Genomic DNA, 18125 nt, shown 5'->3' on the forward strand with positions numbered 1-18125 from the left:
AGTAACAGGCTCCCGCAGATATGATGTGGGTTCAGATTTCCTTCCACCCTGTTAGGCTTATAACCCTTTGCTTAAGGGTGTTCTTTGAGCCGTCAGTAATGGTGCTAATGGTGACCTGTTAATTGTCCTTTCTAATGGCAAATGGCAGCTAAATTCAATGTGTCAATGCAGCCGTCCCTGATGGATAATGGGTGGTTTCTGCTCAGAATGAGCCTGAGTTGGTGCGAGGCAATGAGGTCTAGCAGTTTGAATCTATAAAAGAAGTAATTACTAAGAAAGAAACATTGGCTGCTACACAAAAGGGATATTGTATAGGCGGCTGCGGTTCTCTTTCAATTGCGCCCCAGGCCTCATGTGGTTAGAGCCTTGCAGGTATGGAGTAGAACCAGTAATTTAAACGATAAGTTTCCCAGCCTCCAACATACATTATTTCATAGCCCCGGCTATGAAACCACGGCACTGGTCTCAAATCGAAGACCTTTTTTTTTTATATAAGGACCTTTCACAGCCACTTTAATTAGAAGAATCCACCAGTTCTCCACACCAGAAGGCCCCACTTCATTGTGAGAAGAGACTCTTTTTATGCTTGAAATGGTGAGAATACCAGTCATTTCTAGGATGATTTATTCTCCCCATTTTCATGAATGTCAGTGCTGCAAAGGTCAACCTCTGAATATGTCACAACATCATGCTAATACCACAAGTTGGCCCGCTAATGCAGCAGGAAGTTACATGAAACAGACAGTGGAATAAATGCTGCACACTTCATGATGGATTTAAGCAGGGAGGAAGAGAAATAGGAAGAGCAAGAGAGGGGACAAAAGGTGATGGCAAGAGGTGAAGACAGGGCCGTGAATAGATGATGAAGGGGGAGAAAATTTCAGACAAAAACAGAGAAGGAAAGAACGAGGGGGGAAAAAGAGAGCTGAAGGAGGAGGAGGAGGAGGAGGTGGGGGGGCAAAGGTACACAGTATTCCTGGGTGAAACCATCATTACTATGAGCAATGGTAGCAGTCACCGGCCATTACCTTAGCCATCCACTGTCATAAGCAGAACATTTTTCCTTGCTGCCCCACGTGTCAGGGGAGAGGGGAAGCAGGCTCCTGCATGCTGAATGTGTCCTCTCTCTTCCTGCATGCGCGGAGAACCCAGTCGGGACACACTAGGTGGCTACTCCATCATCAGAGGAAAGGACCTGTCGATAGCTCCTGGATGTGATCAATAAGGACTTTTAGAGCTTTCCCCTTTTTGTCCTTTCTTTACCTCACCCTCCGCTTTCATCTTTCATCCCAAAATGTGAAAAGGATCAGTGAAATATGACGACAAAACAGGCCCTGTTTGTCCTCATAAATCAGTCCAATGATTTTCCACTGTAAGGTGAACTGCCCGAGATGACTCCCATTCACTATGAGGCGTGTATGGAGTGTGACAGTTCAGCTGAAATGAGGGGCAGGTAGCGGACTTTAGATTGGTCTTTTATAGCAGAGTGAGTTCTCAGGCTCTCTATCAGAGGGGAGAGTGAGTGACGGGCCATTCTGCTCAGTGAATACTGTCATGATGTGGGCATTAAGACTCACTCCTGGCAGAAAGGTTCACAGCACCGCTCAATGAATGTGCAGCGGGGAAGTCAACTAGCAGACCCGGCGGCTGTCATCACAGCATGGTTATTTCTCTCCCTCTCCCTCTCTCCCTCTCTCTCTCTCTCTCTGTCTGTCACTCTGGTTCAGTCTCCGCATCATTAATTGAAATAGCTGCTTGTTGAAACAAGTCCGCTGAGTTTTCTTTCTTACATACGGAGCAACTCAAAGCATGACTGAGTCAAACACAATTTTTACAGTCAGATTAATCTTAGATTAATCACCCCTCAGCCTCCAGTGTAGCAGGACTAATCCTGTTTACAGAAAATAATCCAAGTGGCTTAATATCAGCAATAAAACTCTTTACTATAAAGGGTTTCTCTTAAGGTTTTTAGAAGCACAAGGAGAAGCTGGACTGCTCGTGCTCATGGGCGTAGCACATGGGGGAAAAGGGTGCTGATTACCCAGGCCCCCAGTAGTGGGGGATTTTGTGAAGCGTGGAATAAAAAATGTGTTTTTATTTATTTGTTTTTCTTTTCTTAGTAATTATTATCAATATTGAATCCAAAATGACTAAATGAATTAGTCAACAACAGATTGAAATGTGCAAAATAGAGTAAAATAAAATGCTTGGGGCTCCTGCTCCTCCCTTCAAAATGTCCAAATGGTACAGTCCACCCCTTGTGTGTAATCTCAGTTTAGGCCCTCCTAGTATTCTGAGTGTTGTTGAGCTAAAGAGATGCATCAATGTAACAGAATTAGGTGATGATGTTGTTAATGTTGACAGCAGTGCTGGACAAAGTATTCAACTCCAGTGCTTGAGTCAAAGTATTGATACTCGTGGTCAAATCTTACTCAAGTACAAGTAAAAGTTACTTGGTGAAATTTTACTCAAGTTAAAGTACTAAAGTACTAACTTTTAAAAATGCTTAAGTATTCTAAGGTACATGCATTTAAAAATACTTAAGTATTCAAAAGTACAAATTACATTTTCTAATATCAGTACATTGCTGTATTGTTTTCTCAGTGCTTTTTACAGAACCTTGTAAATCTGAAAAACCACCTAATGATGTACTGACCTACATGTACAACCACTCTGCTACAAAAAGTCTATAAAAACACCTGTAAAAACTTCAACATAAAAATGCAATCAAAAACAATAAGGACAAGGTTTGATGGTGAGTTGTGAATGCAGAAATGTAGTTTGTTTGCGGTGTACACAGAAGACATTTGAAATGATATGAATCATTCCTCATTTCTGAAATCTCAAACATGGAGCTGAGATATGGCCATGGGTGCTCTGGTTTTTCAGCTAGAGTTTCTCCTGCCATCTCCATTGCCGAGTTTTGTTTGAATGAAGGCGGGAGAGCTTGCTACATGTAGCGAGGATGACGTAGCCTATTTCCAAATCCATCCCAGGTGTGAGCGGTGACTGTGATTGGTTCCCTTCTGTGAGAGCACAGCGTGTGGCCAATTGCAAGCCTGACTACACAACATCCACTACAACATCTGACTACAAAGCTATGCTGAACCTGAAAGGAACGAGTAACGACAAGCTTCCTAGAAATGTAGGGGAGTCAAAAGTACAACATTTGTCTTTGAAATGTAGTGGAGTGAAAGTCATAAGTTTACAAAAATTAAATACTCAAGTAAAGTACAAATGAAAGCAAGGATTGAAAGCAAGATGAGGATGATGGAGGAGAGGAAAGCAGGGATAGACATTAAAATGAGTGGGTGGGACGGAGGAGAAGGAAGCAGGAACAGCGTATGACTCGAAAGATTTAGGAAGAGAAAGCAGGGACAGGGAGCAAGATGAGTACGATGGAGGAGAGGAAGCGGGGACAGAGAGCAAGATGAGGACGATGAAGGAGTAGAAAGCAGGGACAGGGAGCAAAACAACGCCAATGGTGGAGAAAAAAGCATGGATAAAGAGCAAGATGAGGACAATGGAGGAGAAGAAAGCAGGGACAGGGAGCAAGACGATGAGGGGTTTGGAAGAAAATGAAGGTTTTTCTGAGGGTTTTGAAGAGGAGGAGAAGACAGAAGATGGAGGTATAGAAAGTGAGGCCACTGCAGAGGAATTTAGCAGTAGTAAAAATATTGCGTATTAATATAAGGAAATTATAGTTCAAAAATACATTCAAATGCATCGATATTTGTTAAATGATGCAACATTCTTTGCTTGGCTGGCTGGCGAAGGGGGACCTGGTGTAGTTGTCTTTCAGGGCCCTCAAAATCCCAGGCTCAGCCTCCTGCTTGTGCTTGTTTTAATAGTCCTCCCAAATACACTGCCTGGCCAAAAAAAAAGTCGCCACCTGGATTTAACTAAGCAAATAGGTACGAGCCTCCTATTGGATCACTACTGCATGGGCGATTATCTTTCAGCTGGCAACAAGTTATTTAACCCCAGCTGATGCAATGAGTAACTTCTCATTTCTTAAACAACCATGTCGAAAGACACATCCCGTGGTCGTGGAAAAGATGTTAGTCTGTTTAAGAAGGGTCAAATCATTGGCATGCATCAAGCAGAGAAAACATCTAAGGAGATTGCAGAAACTACTTAAATTTGGTTAAGAACTGTCCAACGCATTATTAAAAACTGGAAGGATAGTGGGGAACCATTGTCTTCCAGGAAGAAATGTGGTTGGAAAACAATCCTGAATGATTGTGATCAGCGATCACTTAAACATTTGGCCAAATCAAATCGAAGAAAAACAACAGTAGAACTCAGGGGTATGTTTAATAGTGAAAGTAAGAGCATTTCCACACGCAAAATGCGAAGGGAACTCAAAGGATTGGGACTGAGCAGCTGTGTAGCCTTAAGAAAACCACTAATCAGTAAGGCTAACCGGAAAAAAAAGGCTTCAGTTTGCTAGGGAGCATAAAGATTGGACTCTGGAGGAATGGAAGAAGGTCATGTGGTCTGATGAGTCCAGATTTACCCTGTTCCAGAGTGATGGGTGCATCAGGGTAAGAAGAGAGGCAGGTGAAGTGATGCACCCATTATGCCTAGTGCCTACTGTGCAAGCCTGTGGGGGCAGTGCTATGATCTGGGGTTGCTGCAGTTGGTCAGGTCTAGGTTCAGCAACATTATGTGCCCAAAGAATGAGGTCAGCTGACTACCTGAACATACTGAATGACTAGGTTATTCCATCAATGGAGTTTTTCTTGTGCTGGAGAAGGCTTTGCGCAGTGGTCAGACTCTCCCATCATCAATACAAGATCTTGGTGAAAAATTAATGCAACACTGGATGGAAATAAATCTTGTGACATTGCAGAAGCTTATCGAAACAATGCCACAGCGAATGCGTGCTGTAATCAAAGCTAAAGGCGGTCCAAGGAATTATTAGAGTGTGTGACCTTTTTTTGGTGGCGACTTTTTTTTTGGCCAGGCAGTGTATAATGCCTTAAAGATGGCAACCATTCTTACTCAAGCTTTTGCAGGCTTTACACCACATTCAGCATTTAGCTGCCAACACCAGGTGTTAACATGCAGATATAAGTAACTGAGTGGGTAACTACTCAAATTAACATTAAAGTCACATAGCAGCAGGAGAGGCTGAACATTTCAGCACTCATTTTCTCAGCTGTGTTTGTCCACCACACCACACTGGATTGGAATTGTGACTTGAAATATTATTCCGAGCTAATCCAATATTCTATTTGTAAGGTTTTAAATTGAGTTTAAAATGTCAATATTACTTCAAAAGCAGAGCTGTTAACTGGATTTATGCCTCGGCTTGTGTTCTGTCCTGCACAATTTCACGAAAGATGCATTTGTGCCATCTCCTTACTTTATCTTTTCTTTGATGGAATAAGCACATTACAGAGGGAAGCTGATGGGAAAGATTAGAGCATTTATTTTAACGTAATAAACTGTGAATTCCCGCATTCTCTCTGATAAAACCCTCTGGAATACAAGTGTGTTTTTTTGTTGTGTTTAGAAAAGGAAAAGCCTTCTGACCAGCCTTATCTCCACTGACAGCTAGTATGCAAACTTTTGGAGCTCTGACGGTCACCTTTTGTTACAGCCGAGTTCGTGCAACAAGCAGCAGGGCTCTGCAGAAGACCTCCGGCTGTGCTCCAGGCTGCTCAGTCTGTGCAAAGCCTTTTTTGTGTTGTATTAATATAAGAACATGAAGAAGGAGTCTGATATACTGCTATCATACAAGTAAGGAGAAATACTGTATATAGCAGGAGTGTTCTGTCTTCTTCTAGCATTGCCTGCAGCAAAAACAAGGAGCAATATAAAATCAATATTAAACAGGAGCATAATCAGTACAGGGCACCTTTAAAAACAAAACAAGGTGAATGACAGTTATTAAAATTGACTTTGCTTCCAGCCATAAACGGTTTGCCAAGAATGTCACTAAAAAATCCATAGGACAGTTTCCATCACCTCAGGAGTTTAGTTTCATCGATAATGCATATGAAAAGGATGAGTGATGGTGCCTAACGGCTTCATAAACCCTCATGGCATAGAAGAGGAGTGAATACACTTAAAAGCAGCATTCCACTCATACTGCGTCTGAGGAAAAGGCCTGATTGTCTGCCTGAGCCATGCCGGTCATGCTCCATACTGTCGGAGCAAATGAAGTCAAACGGAGGCTTAATTACAGCGATAAGTTGTTGCCCTCTGGCTAAAAACATCTTATCACTAAACAGCTGGGAAGAAATTTCTATTATAAATGCATAATTGGGTCCATGGTGACTGTCAGAGAGCTGTGTGTTTTTTAAAAATGAAGTACAACAAGGCCTCCTGTGGTGTTTATTTTTACCTCCTTGGGGTGTGTGTGTTATTATAATGTGCTTTGCAATTTTATGTTTCAGCTCCACTTGTAACATCCATGTAAATAAGCTTTTGAAATTCATTAACAACTGCTGAGGTCGGGCTTAGGCGTTGTTGTTCCATCCACGGTACACACTGTGCATTTCTTCTTAGGACATTTAGTGTGCATAACACTGTTTGATTCCTGGCTGATTGTGCAGCGAAGCTTCCCTTCTCTGTAAGAGGCTGCCTGAACAAAATGGTTAGAAACCTCATTACAAGATGTTTTGCTTTTGGCAAGAGAAAGGGGCATCCTTTAGTCCATGTTTCTCTGCACAGCACAAAGTGTTCTTGGTGCACAGAGAGAAGCAGTGCACCCTTCATGTGGAAAAATCAGCCTTTCTCTTTGAAATACGCTGTAACTTTTCCTTCTGCCAGCATGGAGGGAGGGTTAAGGTGGTTGTTTGCTAGGTAAGTGGATGTCTTGAACTCCTTGAATGCTTCTAAAGTACTGTAGCTTCAGAAGATAATTGTTGTAATCATACATATACCCAGAAATCTCCAGTCCAACATCCTTTCAGGTCCCTCTCTCTACACAGACATCTGACTGATACAAAGGCGTCACAATAAAATAAAGACATGTGCATGGAAAACTTGGAGGATTTATGTAATTATCTCCCTCTTTGTGTTTCTCCAATTTTCTCTCCTTTCTTTCATGACTTTGAGTGAGATCCCATCCTCCTCTGCCCCCTTTCTCAAACATGCTTGCAATCCTCAGCTGTGCCAGATGTCAATAAGCTATATGTGCTCAGAGAATAGCCGGCTGAGCTGCTACATCTTGCTATGATTGCTGGTATTGATGAAAGGTTGAGATGTAGACTAACACCTACAGCAAAGATGCTGAAGATACACAGAGGTTACCTTTTCTTTTCCCTAAAGACAAACTATGAGAGAAAATTCCCTTTGGTAAATCCCTAGTCTAAAACATTTTTAAGGTACAGTGTGAGCCAGCATATATACCCCCCTCCAAAAGTATTGGAACAGTGAGGCCAATTCCTTTATTTTTGCTGTAGACTGAAAACATTTGGGTTTGACATCAAAAGATGAATATGAGACTATTGTTTGTTTAAGGGGCTAACTTCATTCAGTCTTTTCTTAAATGCCTGCTCTATAGGGTTTAAGTCTGGAGATTGACTTTGCCAGTCTGAAACCTTCCACTTCTTTCCCCTGATGAACTCCTTTGTTGTTTTGGCAGTGTGTTTTAGATCATTATCTTGATTCTTGATGAAGGATGCAACAGTTTGATTGCATCTTTCTTTAAATTGGCAGACAAAATGTTTCAGATTAGCTTGTATGTTTGGGATCATAAGCAGATCCTTTCATTATCCGAACTTTAGCATTTGCAACACTTTGGTAAAGGTCAGTCTTTGTCTCATCAGTCATAAAATTTTTTCCCAGATTTTTTAAGGCCCCTTTCAATAATCTATTGCAAATTTCAGCCTGGCCCTCTATTGGTCTTGCTAATAAGTTGTATGAATCTTCTGGTGTCGCCTCTGTACTTTCTGTTTCTGAAGTCTTCTGTGAATGCTTGATGGTGATACCTTCACCCCTGTCCTCTGGAGGCTGTTGCTGATGTCACTGACAGTAGATGGCGATACCTTCACCCCTGTCCTCTGGAGGTTCTTGCTGATATCCCTAACAGTTGTTTTAGGGTATTTCTTGACAGCTCTCACAATGTCATCATCTGCTGCTGTGTTCCTTGGTCTACCCATTCAACACTGTTACTGAGTATACCAGAGTTTTCTTTCTTCTTCAGGACATCACTAATGGTTGTGCTGGCTATGGATTGTGTATGTGCAGTGGTGCTGATTGGTTTTCCATCTTCTCTCAGCTTCATTATTCCTTGTTTTTCCCCCATGGACAGCTCTTTGGTTTTTATGTTGGTTACACCTCTGACTTAAAATGGCATCTTCTAAGTTGTGTATCAGATCCAGATGTAAATATCTGGAAAGTTAAGCTGAAATGTTGATCTCTTTTCTCATATTCATCTTTTCATGTCAAACAAATGTTTTCAGTCTACAGCAAAACAAACTTGGCCTCACTGTTACAGTACTTTTGAAGGGAGTGTATGTGTATACATCACTGTGCTTTCATAGTTTCATTGCTGAAATTTAAATTAACAAGTTAAATATCTATTGAGTCATCGCACAGCAGATGCTATCATGGCTTTTATTTCTAACTCTTATTTGAAGATTATGTTCACAAGAGACATGAAAACACTGTACTTTCTGTGCTATACAAACAGATACACTTCCCACAGTAGGCTATTATCAGTGCAGCTACCAGACTACTTTTATCAGCTTGCATCCTCTTTACAAAAGGATAAACAAAATGTTCTCTATCTATTGATTAGATCTGCTGATTGGTTGTCTTGGTAGCGCTGCCGTGTACCAACAGGTTTTATATTTTCTCAATTGTTGTAGTGGGGACCTCACAACACCCTCACCGTGTTTCTGTTGGGATCCAAATGCAAAGCTATTACACACTGGAGGGTTTGTCTCAATCACACCGAATGGCTATGAATTTTAAATGTGGGATTAGGGCCTACAGAGAAGCAGGCACATGGGAGAGACTCAGTCAGTTGAGTGCTAATTTGATTTTTAATTTTTTTTTTTTCTTGTAATAAACAGCTCTGGCTACACATTGTTAGTAGGGGAAAGCTGCTCGGACCAAGGCAGGAATGAACAGTTTCTCCAAAACAGAAATAGTTTGACCAACATTTGCATCCTGTTTTCCGCATGGAAAAAATAACTAACTGCTCATACTTGCTTGCCTCAGTGATCAGTCTTCCATTTTGATACTGGAAAATGACATCAGTATGGTATAATGTTGAATTTAAATCCAAAACATGCATTTAGTCAATCACATGGAAAATTGAAAGTGACTTTACTGAGGCATTTCCAGAGGAATCATAGGCAGAGTTTCTCAATTTTTTGGGCTAATGTTACTGGAGATAAAATACATTCCTTCATGTCTGTTCTAGTGATTATTTATAGTTATGGTCTGTTGCTGTTTTAAGCTCAAATGCTCTGCTGGAATGCTAAAATGCAGCACAGGTCGTCCGTGTGAGCTATAATGAATCTTTGTCATCCTTTCTGTTGTTTCAGGTGGAGACATGGATGATTCCTCCCCGTATGAACCCGTAGCTCCAAACCGTCAGTCTGACGTGTTCCGCTTGGCCTCCATTTCCTCAGGTATCACATGTTTGGTTCCTTCTGTTCACCCTGCACGTTATCATTTGAGTGTAATGTAAATATTTGTACTAAACCTAGTGCACGAGTTAGGAAATTTGTGTTTGGTAGATTATTTTTTGTTGTGACAATGTTTCTGGGCAATAAATCTTGAACTGTTGGAAGCCTGTTTATTGCCCTTTTAAATGGTGCCACATTTGTATGGAACATGCATTTGCAAAGCTGAGTATGTGGGTTGAGCCGATGAAAAATTTGACAAATCTTCTTTGTCAATGCCAAACAGCTTATTCTGCCATTGACACTTGTTTGGCGGATTGGAGCAATGAAGTCTGAAGAAACAAGACATATTGGCAATATAACAAACAGGAGCCTCAGTATCATGTAGAAGAACCATACACAGCCACAACAGCCTGGCACCCCCTCCTCATAATGGTCTCCAGCCTGGTCACACACTGCTGTGGGATGGAATCCCATTCCTCAACCAGCATTTGTTGCAAGCCAGCCAATGTGGTTGTGTTGGTCACTCTGGCACAAACAGCACACCCAAACCCATCCCACAAGTGTTCAGTGGGGTTGAGGTCAGGATTGCTGGCAGGCAATTCCATCCACTCCCAAATTCTGGAGGTAGTCTCTGATAAACCCCGCTCTGTGGGGGCAAGTGTTGTCATCTTGGTGAACAGCGTCTGGGACTGGGATTTCCACTGGATGCAGAATGGCATCTCAATGTTCCTCTGCACTGAGACTGCCTCCAGTGATGACAAGCCTCATTTTTCCAGTGAGGGAGATACCAAAAAAAGTTACTCTATTGATGCAGGAAGCAGCAAAGCATTCTCTGCATCTTCTCCACATTTTGATCCTAAGCGTCAACTGCCATAGGCAGAATCTGGACTCATTGATAAATATAATGTTGCTCCACATGGGTTCAGGTTACAGAGCACATGTTCCTGACACCAGTGCAAACAGGTCTGACAGTGAAGGGCAGTCATGGCAGGCAGCCCTATGAGACTGGAGACTGGCTGTGTGCAGTCTGTTCTGGATTGTCTGGGTTGAGAGCCATAACATCCTGCAAACCTTGACTACAAATTTGTAGAAGGTGTGGCCAGTCTCTAACTCTTGACATTCCCTGTTAAATGGAGCTTGGCCTTCAGTTTGGAGATGGAAAAGGGCTCAGTCCAAACAATGCCGCAACTTGGTTTTTCCGAACCCAAACTAGAAATTGCCTAATTGCACGGTCCTATCCAGATCAGTAGAATGTGGCATGTCAATTCTTAGAGCAGACGCCTACTGACCACTGTAGCAGGGCCCATGTTAATAGGTGGGGTAACAGAAGCTCATAAACAAGAGTCAGTAGCAACAGCAAAATAAGCTGTTTGGCATTGGCAGAGAAGATTTGGCAATTTTTTCATGGGCACAACCCACATACTCAGCTCTGCTGCTCATTCCACAAATGTATATTCTTTACAAATATGGCACCATTTAAAAGGAAAGTAAACAGGCTTTCCATCAGTATAATCTAGCAAACACAAATTTCCTTAATTGTTGTGCTAAACCTTCTGTAGATAAGGTGAAATGATAGTTTCTTTGGGTTAGATTACAATCAGTCAGTTGCTTTCAATCCTCTCTGGCATCCCACTGGTCACTGTCCTTGGCCTCTAAATAATTGAGGTGCTAGCTTATTGGTGATCCATCTTTTGACATACGATGGCTGTTGGGTGCTTGTGAGTTAAACCATATACTGTCAGTGAAATCCCTCACATTTTCCCCTGCTATTGATTTGGTTTCAGTTTGATTTCCTCTTTGGTCTTCTAATTAAACAGCCGAGCACTCAGCAGGGGAGCTATAGCCTGCTGTTTAATTTACTGGTTATTACCGTCATGGTTTCACCAATCAATGCAGATTTTATTATAAGACACGGTTACAGTGTTTAAAGCAGAGGGAGGAAGCGTGTTGTACAATAGGTGTGATTGAACACAGGGGCGATGCCTGCCCATTGCCAGAGCTGCAGGCTACAGTCTCCTGATAATTCAATCGTTTCCTTTCATCCACATCTGACAGAAATTTCCGGAGGATGTTCTTTTCAATCTTTTTCTTTTTTTTTTTCCCTTTTTATGCCAAAAGCAATTTACAAACACTGGAGACAGAACATTCTTCTTTTGGTTCAGCTGATGTATCAGCTTTGTTTTATAACTAGGAGGTATAAGAGAGACACCCTTTTTGCATAATCTCCTTAGCTTGAAATCAGTAATGTATCACTTATTTTTGAAAATATGCTTGTTTGAAATGTTGAAAGAAGGAGAGTGCAGAATGACTCTGTAAAAAAAAAGTGCGGGCTTTGCCTCCCTTGATTTAAGTGCATATTCATTTAGAAAGCATTCAGTAAGCACATAACTCTGCCAAGGCTGCACAATCCTTAAAACTTGTTATTTTAGTGTTTGGAAATGTTCAAAAGTTTCATCTGGATATGAGGTCTGCAGCAAAATATTTATAACCACAAACAATCAGACTGATTTAATATTCATACATCAAGACTTTGTATCATGAAAAACTTCCAGTGAGTAAGAAGTGCCACTTGAGTTATTGCCTTTTCAGTTTATCCTGATTTTGCAGTCTGAAATAAAGATGAAATTCCAACAAAGTTGCACAGTATGTGCAAGTTTCCCAAGTAGATAAAGTGTTGAAAAACAGTGTGCAGTATAAAGTAGAAGTAAAAAGGGAAACCAATTTTCCTCAATGTGTGATGCCATGTCACACCTCCTTTCCACCTATGAACACAGTCCTCTGTGATCTAAATGAAACCTTTTTCAAGCACCAGAGGAGGTTTTTGACCCTGTACAAACCAGCTCTAAACAGCCTTTCTTAGAGCTTTCTGTTAGAGTGTGTCCTTTTAAATGAGCTCTCCCTCATCTCTGTCTTCCCTGGAGTGTGGCCAAATGTTTGCAGCTGTGTGCTTCTATGCCTTTGAGTAGCGATATGTGGGTGGAGATACCAGATGAGGGCAGGTGTTATTATAATGAGTCACTGTAATGTCACACAGACTCTAAACAGGCGGTCAGATTTCATGTTTTTAGACATAAGAAGACAACAAACACAGGGACTGAGTAGGCTTTTTTCAACCTTTAACCTCATAAATTTGTGACATTAAATGAAAGCAAAAACAAAACTCACTGATTTGCCAATCCTGTTCAATTTACATTTAATTTAATACAGCGCACAGACAAGAATGTTCCAACTGATCAACTTTGTTTCTTCTAAATATAGATGTATTAGAAACGTTCTGAAATTGATAACCGCAATATGTTCTGAAAAGTTTTGGACAGGGGTAAGAAAAGACCTGGAAAATTGTTACCATGTTACCAGACACGGCAGATAGACTGTTTCATAGATCGATTGTATTGATATATTTCACATTTACTTGGGAAAACCTCCCATAGAAAGTATTTGGGAAGGCCTTTTCATAATACTCTCAGAAGGAGATTGGATGAATGTTCTGTCAGTTACATTCATGACGGGCCAATCAGGCGTGCACATCTCTTGTGCTAACCTGAGCTGTACAAGCTAGCATTGCTGTAGTTTATGAACATCATAGCTTGTTGGTGGCTAAAATTAAGCCAAAATATGGCAATGTTCAAAAAGATCTTCCCTGCCAAGAGAAGCTTATGGTGTGGCTCTTTGCTGTTGTTTTAATTACCTCCGCCAAGGAGGTTATGTGATTGTGTGGGTTTGTTCGTTTGTTAGATTGTTAGCAACATAACTCAAAAAGTCATGGACGGATTTTCATGAAATTTTCAGGAAATGTCAGAAATGGCATAAGGAAGAACTAATTAGATTTTGGGACTGATCCAGATCACTGTCTGGATCCAGGAATTTTTCAAAGTATTCTTTACTATTGGGAGATAGGGCTAATTGCGGAGGTCTGCACTGTTACCACTTTACACCAGGAGATGGCGGACATGAGTAACTTCAATCCCAGCAGCATGTTTTTGGCATGTTTCTATTCAAAGTTTTGGAATTTATAGAGTTTGATGGACGCACGCCCGGTCGAGGAGACAAGTCAGAGCGTAACAGAGAGAAAGACGGTGAATTGTAGTGAGAATGCTCACAATGCTGGGAGGAATAGAGGAATATTCACCCTCTGCCATGACTTTCAGTTGTCCGGTGAGACCATGGGTGCTTCCGCCATGACAGTCCACACATAGTGAAGCCAATGCTTTGCCTCACCGTGTCTCCACCCCACCGGGGAGGGAGTAATTGGCGAATTAGATTTTGGAAGTGATCCAGATCAACGTCTGGACCCAGGAATGTTTTTAAATGATTCTTCACTATTGAGAGATAGGGCCAATGGTGGAGGTCTATGCGCTCTGAGTGCTTTTCTAGTTAACTAATGTGGACGAGGCCTGATTAAACCGCTGGGCAATTAATCACAAATTAGATTAAATCTCAACATTGCAATTTTCAAAAGGTAGACAGTGCAATATTTCCTTAACCTGTAATGTGTCAAAATACCAGTTTGATAAAATTTTCTTGCAGCAGAGATTTTATCCTCTACGCATTATGCATTCATTCCAGTGTCTTTTTTTAGAATAGTTTATAAAACAACTGATTTTCTTCTTCATTTCTATGTTTTTATTAATCAAAACCAGAATAACATTAAAAAAAATGATCATCCCTCAAGAATAGCAATTGTCATCAAATTTGCTATAGGAGCCAAAAGAGCAATTAGATATTTTTTCAAACCTGTCATCCATAGTTTAATTTATCTAATATTATGCTGGTTATGATATAGAATGATGTATTTGCTTGTGTTTGTCAAATAATACATAAATGAGGAACCTGAAAACAATTGCATATTGAATTGCAATCATAATATTAGGAGTAAAAAGAGGAATTAGATTATTTTGCAAATCGTTCAGCCCTAGATCAAACTGCATGCTTTTCTACAGCTACTGTATACACCGACTTATAGTGCAACTCAAGCCCTCCAAACTCATGCTGGAGCAGGTCAGGAGAGGAGTGAATCCATCTTGCCCATCATGAAAACCTTTAAGTGTGACTCTTACTCTTGTTTTAATAATGAGATGTGGTCCAGTTCTTCCACAGTGGCTAATCCACCTAAACTTGCAAAGCAGATGGATATGCCCGTTTCTGTGTTTCTCACTGGCGAACACAATGCATAACACAATGCATCACTGCATCTACAGATTTAAGTTTAGACTCTACCATGAAAAGCAAAAGCCATATATCAACAACATCAAGATGCTGTGCTGACTTTTCTGGGCTAAAGCTCATATGAGAGTGGAAATGACAAGTCCACTTAAATTTTTTTGTTTGAAGTAATGGCCATCAAGTCCTCCAGGCTAAAAAGGAAAAGGACCATCCAAGCTGTTACCAACACAAAGTTCAAAATCCAGTATCTGTGATGGTTTGGGTCTATGACAGGAGTAACGAGCACAACTGTAAAGGCAACATTAATACTGAATGGTACATTCAGGTCTGGAGCAGCATATGCTTCAGATGATGTCTTTTTTAGTGACATCCCCTCTTTTATTTACTTTTCTTTTCTAATATTATTTACTCAGAAAAACCTCATCGAGATTAAGAATCTCATTCACAAGAGTGTCCTGGCCAAGACAGGCAGTAGCACCATTAACAAAGTTACAGACATGAAACATTAAACTTAAAAAACTCACAGTCACAGAGCAGAAAGTCATCAGTCAAAACATCTACGGATGCATCTTCCTCCAACACCTTTAATCAACTTTAAAACCATTTAAAGAGACCAGCTCCCCCAGACATAAATCCTGCAGAAGATTCCAGGCTGCTGGAGCAGCATACCTGAAACTGCTTTTATCCATTTAAAGATGGACTTTGGGAACAGATAGCAAGTCTTGGGACTGAGTCACAGAGCGAAGGCTGTAGCTTCCAGCACTTTTCACATGAATAAAATCACACCAGTATGAAGGAAGCAGGTTTAGTATAGCCTTACAAATGAGGATATGCCAATAATTTTGTCCAGGAGCAGCCAATGAAGGCCAATCAACATGATCATAGAGAATACAATGATGAGAATTTATTTAAAGACAAAGCCAAACCACATTCTGCATGAGTAACAACAGCATGGCCTCATGGTAGGAGAGTGTGGACACCAGGCAGGCTTAAATGCAGTCCAGACCTGTCTCCCATTAAAGTTATTGTGCATTATAAAGCACAAAATACGATAAAGAAAGCCCCACACCACTGAGCAACTTAAGAAGTGAGCCTAGCAAGAAAGGGAACGTTCTGATTCCAGACGCTTACAGAGAGAGAAGAAAAGGGGGATCAACACGCTGGTAAATACGCTCAGTCTCAGCTTTTTTTGAAACATGTTGTAGACATATAATTCAGAATTTGTGTTTACTTAAAAACAAAGAAAACAAAATGAAGTTAATCAGTTTGAAAATTAGATATCTTGACTTTGTGCTATATTTAATTGAGTGTAAGTTTGAAAAGGATTTGCAAATCACTCTTTTGTTTTTTTCTCTCATCTGAGACATCTCAGAAAGGCACAATGAATTTCCATCTTTAGATTTAACAAGAAATGAATTTTTATCCATAAACAAAGTCTGACAGTTACATTCATGAAATAACCACATCGCAACTTTACAGACTAAGCAACATTTCATAAACAAAATAAAGAAAGGGGTCAGAGGTCTAATCAGGGGTCAAATTATGTATAGACCCATTTTAGAAATAGTTACATGAACAGTGGCTTGCTTTAGCTTCATTAACTTTAGTTAAACCTAACATAGCTGAGCTACCTAAATAATTAACGTTACTACATAAGCCAGTGTAGCTAAGTTAGCCTGAGCAATGTTAGCTCTAGCAAACATAGCTATGTAGATAACCTGTCTACATAGCTTACATAGCTGCTTTGTGAGCTTATCTTTAGCTGTGTAAGCTATTGCTATGTTAGCTATGCTGCTCCATTATCTATAGCTAAGTTAGCTTTGGCAGTTTGAGCTTTAGGAAAAGTAGTGAGAGTAAACTTAGATAAGACAGATACATAGCTTGTGTAGCTGCTTTGTGAGTTAAGCTCAAGCTATGATAGCTGCATAGCTGTGGTAGCTTTGTAGCTCCATTGTCTATAGCAAACTTAGCTTTAGCAAACGTAGTGAAAGTTAACTTGGATAACATAGCTATGTAGGTGTTGTAGCAGTTTTGTTAGCTTAGCTTTAGCTATGTTAGTTACATAACTACTTAACTATATTATCTATGTAACTTATGCAGCTAAGAGCCAAGTAAGCTACATTTGCCTAGTTGCATTGTTTTCACGGAGGGCAGACTTTTTCTGTACAGTTTACTCGTCTTTTTAAATGCTTTGCTTTTGCAGGTCAGGTTTTTGACTTTTAACTTTTGTTATCCTACTCTTACCTAAACCCTTACCCTAACCCCAAACAGAAGTTTAATCTGATTTTATGTTGAACATTTTAGAGTGTATTTCCTTTCTGAGATATACAGCATCTCAGATGAAAGGTCTGTGAGAGTGGCAGTCAGAGAGGAAAAGGCTGCAGCCAGACTGTCTTGAACTGAAATTGAGTTTTTTACTAAAGAGTGTTTTTTTTTTAACAATTTGTCCCCTTTTAAGAATGGACCATGCTTGGTAAAAGGGGGTAGAAATGTGATAAAACATTTAATGAATCCATACTCCAGCTCAAGACAGGTGATGTAAGTTTTTCTCAGTCTGCACCAGAATCAGATTTTCTTTCATTTCTTGGCAAAAACAAATCCTGAAGTTTAAGATTTTTGTTGGGTAGTTTTGAATGCCTGATACCAAAGTATTAAGAATACTACAGAGATGCTCCTCAGCCCAATGGTGTATGAGTTCAGGCGCTGAAACAATGAATGCAGTGGAGTACATAGCAGTGGCAGCTGGTCAGTAGGGGGCGCTAGGGCCCCGCCCCCCCCATGACTCTACACAAAGGGAGGACAGATCTTGTTCATGGAATACTTTTTTTTTAACATTTGCTTTGAATATCAATAAATGTTTATGAATATAGATAAACTCCATAATGCACTGCATAAAGATGATTTATTAAGAGATTTAAATGTATAATGTGCAATAAATCAGTAGATCATGAATGTTCTAAGCCTTGCCTTTACTTCCTGTTCACTCATTTCCTCCCTGGGACGCTGGGCTCCTGCACCCAGGGCCTTCCACTGACAGCCGTTTTAAGGCTGTGATTGCGCATTCGCTCCTGTTCAATACAAGAGATAGGAGCTCTGTGGGCGCTACATGACTGCGGCCCAAAGGGATTACCACTAACCACTCGCCAGATGCCAACAGGTGGCAGCAGAGAGATACGCTTCATAACTTGAGACACGGAAGAAGTCATGCACCGTCTGGGTAAATACTGGCTTTCTGCCAGGTATTGCGCCTGCATTGGGGTTCGTTGGTTCGCTCATCAAGAGATGCTAGGAAGACAGCAAAATGCAATAAGAAAACTCAGTGGAGTATTTAAGAATAAGGCGTTTTGAGAGGACACTGGAGGAGAA

At 40.6% G+C, this 18125-nt stretch overlaps 1 protein-coding gene across 2 annotated transcripts in view; it reads left to right on the plus strand.

The window, feature by feature from the left end:
* LOC121509377 (GDNF family receptor alpha-2-like) overlaps positions 1–18125 on the plus strand; it is a 97187-nt gene that overhangs the window by 11364 nt on the left and 67698 nt on the right. For both annotated transcript variants that reach the window (XM_041786692.1, XM_041786693.1), the window contains exon 3: positions 9513–9599. In XM_041786692.1, coding sequence (XP_041642626.1) covers positions 9513–9599 — 87 coding nt within the window. The remainder of the gene's footprint in view (positions 1–9512; positions 9600–18125) is intronic.

Source organism: Cheilinus undulatus, linkage group 5 (assembly GCF_018320785.1).
Source record: "Cheilinus undulatus linkage group 5, ASM1832078v1, whole genome shotgun sequence".
NCBI lineage: Eukaryota > Metazoa > Chordata > Actinopteri > Labriformes > Labridae > Cheilinus > Cheilinus undulatus.